This window comes from Aureococcus anophagefferens, assembly GCF_000186865.1.
Source record: "Aureococcus anophagefferens unplaced genomic scaffold AURANscaffold_288, whole genome shotgun sequence".
Taxonomy (NCBI): domain Eukaryota; class Pelagophyceae; order Pelagomonadales; family Pelagomonadaceae; genus Aureococcus; species Aureococcus anophagefferens.
In genome coordinates, this window is record NW_008705821.1 from 6334 (window position 1) to 9177 (window position 2844).

Below are 2844 nucleotides of genomic sequence, written 5' to 3' on the forward strand. Positions count from 1 at the left end.
GTCCGGCGCCGCGGCGTCGCCCGCGCGCCGCTCCGTCGCCTCGCGGTGGCGGAGGAGCGCCGCGAGGCGCGCGCAGGCCTTGCGGCGGCAGCCGTCGCGCGCGAGGGACACGAACGGCGCGGGCGCGGACCAGCGCGCGGCCCCGCCGACGTAGAGGCCCCGCCGCGCGCCGACGTCGACGGCGCCGTAGAGCAGGCTCGCCGTCCGCGAGGGCGACAGGTCCGTGTCGCCCGAGCGCGCGCCGGCGACGCGCACCGTGTCCGCGTGGCGCAGCGCCGCGCCGACGGCGAGGTCCAGCGCCGCGTCCGTCCGCAGGAACTGCTGGCCGAGCTCCAGCGCGTTCGCGCGCCCGCCCGACGCGACGTACGTCGACAGCAGGCCGCGCTCCCGCTGCGTCTCGTGGACCGCGCGGCAGACGCGGAGCACGATCGCCGTCTCCAGCGCGCGCCGCACGGCCGCGGAGCGGCGGACGTGCTCGTAGACGAGCCAGCCGACCTCCGCGGCCGTCGTGAGCACGACGAGCGCCACGAGCGCGAGGAGCAGCGCGGGCACGCGCGCGGCGCCGCGGCGCTGGGCCGTCGACAGCTCCGCGTCGAGGGACGCGTAGAGCTTGTCCTCCTCCTCCGTGCCGAGCGAGGAGAAGCGGCCGGAGGACGACGAGGGGGCCTCCGCGCCGAGCGACGAGCCCTCGGTGCTCTCCGACGGCGTCTCCTCGAAGGGCTCGGCGCCCTTGGACTCCTCGACGCCGACGCCGAATTCGCCGCCCTTGGACTCCTCGACGCCGACGCCGTCGTCCGGCGAGACCTGTGTGGAAATCAACCACTGGTTTGGGGGGTCCCCACCAAACTTCAGAACTCTCTATCTCGATCAAATCGAAGTCGATTCGGCTGATTTTTGGACGAATCGATTGCTCTCATCGAGTTCTCGAAGCACGGCCGAAGATTCCGGCGCAATCCGTTCAATTACGCGCACATTGAAGTCGGGTTGAATATTTGATTTCCACACAGGGCGACACGTACGAGACGCCCGCGGGCTCCGCGGGGACGACCTCCGGGACGACGTCGAGCTTCTCCGAGTCCGCGGGCTTGGCCGCGGGCTCGGCCTTGGCCTTGGGGGCGCGGGGCCTCGCCGCCGACGCCTTGCGGGCCTTCGGCGGCGGCGGCTTGCCGCGCGCCCGCTGCCGTTCGGCCTCGGCCTTGGCCTTGACCCGCTCGCGCTCCGCGAAGGCCGCGTAGTGCGCGCGGCGCGCGCGGCGTTCGCGGAGCGCCCGCCGCGCGACCCACTCCGCGACGGCGTCGTGGAACGCGGCCAGCGCGAAGGCGCCGATCGCTCGCGGCGCCGCGACCGCGGCGCGGGTCGCGACGACCGCGGCGCGGGTCGCGACGCGGAGCGCGGCGAGGACCAGGTCCGAGAGCATCACCGCCGTGAAGAGAAGCATGCAGATGGCGACGCGTTTGCCGACGGGGAGCTCGCAGAACGTGGACGACGCCAGCCATTGGCCCTCGCACAACGTTTCGACGCGCATAATCGAGCCGGGGGATGAACCCACGATCGCCGCCCCGACCATGACGGCGATGACGCGGAAGAGAGAGGTGGGCGCTCTTTCGTCGCTCGGAGCGTCGCTTGGAGCGGACGCCGCGGCGGCCATGACGACGACGCGGCGAGAGGCCTGCAATTGCGTTTTGCTGGTTCCTTTTGGCCACGAGCTATCGTTGTGTTTTGCACAGGTAAAGTTGAAGTCGCGTCGCGAGCGGTCGAGCCCGTCGCCTCCGAGCCCCCTTCGCAAGCCTCCTGGAGGCTCGTGGAGCCTCCCTACGTGGATTCCGCCGGCTGGCGCCGCAGCGCCGCGCCGTCCGGGACGCCGACGCGGCCGCGCGTCCGCCGTCCGCCGTCCGAGCCTTCGGCGCGCCCGGAGTCTGGAGGGGTCGCCTTTATATGGACCGGCGCGACGCCGGCCGGGGCGGTCCCGGAGGTTGATGCGAAGGTGTGGTCGCGCGTTGAGGGCCGGGCCCGGTCGTGGGCCCCGCCGCGGCGCGCGCGGCGCGGTGGCGGACGCCGCGCGCCGGCGCGCCGGAGGTCGTGTTTTTTCGGTGCGCTGGCGTCCCTGGGTCTTGGGGACGTTTGCGCCCGTTTCTAGAGCGCGGCGATGGCGCCCTTGACGTAGTTCCGGACGTCCGCGTCCGTGTCGTTCGCCAGGAGCTCGTTGAGCACGGGCTTGATGAAGTTCGCGACGAGGCGGTCGTTCGCGTGGAGGCTCACGGTCTCGAGCGCCTTGACGGCCGTGAAGCGCACGTTGGGCACGTCGTCGCGGGCGCCGTCGACGAGGAAGAGGACGATGGTCTCCATGTGCTCGGCCGCGACGTCATCGTGCGCGAGGCGCTCGAACGCCGCGACGATGGTGATGCGGTAGAGGTAGTAGGACATGGTGAGGTAGAGCTCCGAGAGGCGCTTGCCGATCTTCTCCATGAGCCAGTCGCCGTCGAACAAGGCCTCGTCCGTGGGCAACCCCGTGGCGCCGTCGGGCTTCTTGAGCGCGCGGAGCTCGCCGAGCACGGCGACGGCCGACGTCCGCACCTCGGAGATGCGGTCCTGGAAGGATCGCACGAAGCCCTCGAGGAGCTGGGCCTCGAAGGCGTCCTTGCCCCGGGCCAGGGCCACCGCGGGCAGCGCGCCGTTGAGCGCCGCGCGGACCCGCCAGTTGTCGTGCGCCGTCGACTCGACGAGCGCCGCGACGCGCGCGGCGCTGTCGCCCTCGAGCAGCGGCACGGCCACGGCGAGCTCGCGCAGCGTCGCCAGGAGCACGTCGACGTGCTCGTCGGCGAAGAGCTTGGCCTCGACGACGTG

The 2844-nt window shown here is 72.4% G+C and overlaps 2 protein-coding genes across 2 annotated transcripts in view; both read right to left on the minus strand.

Annotated features, from left to right (window-relative positions):
- Positions 1-1417, minus strand: part of AURANDRAFT_68676 (hypothetical protein) — a gene marked incomplete at both ends in the record, with an annotated part of 7712 nt that extends 6295 nt beyond the window's left edge. The window contains 2 exons of the mRNA XM_009044390.1: positions 112-804; positions 1004-1417. Of these exons, the coding sequence (XP_009042638.1) occupies positions 112-804; positions 1004-1417 (1107 nt within the window). The remainder of the gene's footprint in view (positions 1-111; positions 805-1003) is intronic.
- A 716-nt stretch (positions 1418-2133) lies between these two features.
- AURANDRAFT_68677 (hypothetical protein) lies at positions 2134-2832 on the minus strand (the record flags this gene model as incomplete). The annotated part of the gene is made up of 1 exon (XM_009044389.1): positions 2134-2832. A coding segment is annotated over one exon (699 nt), but the record flags the coding sequence as incomplete, so codon positions are not given.
- Positions 2833-2844: the final 12 nt, after the last annotated feature.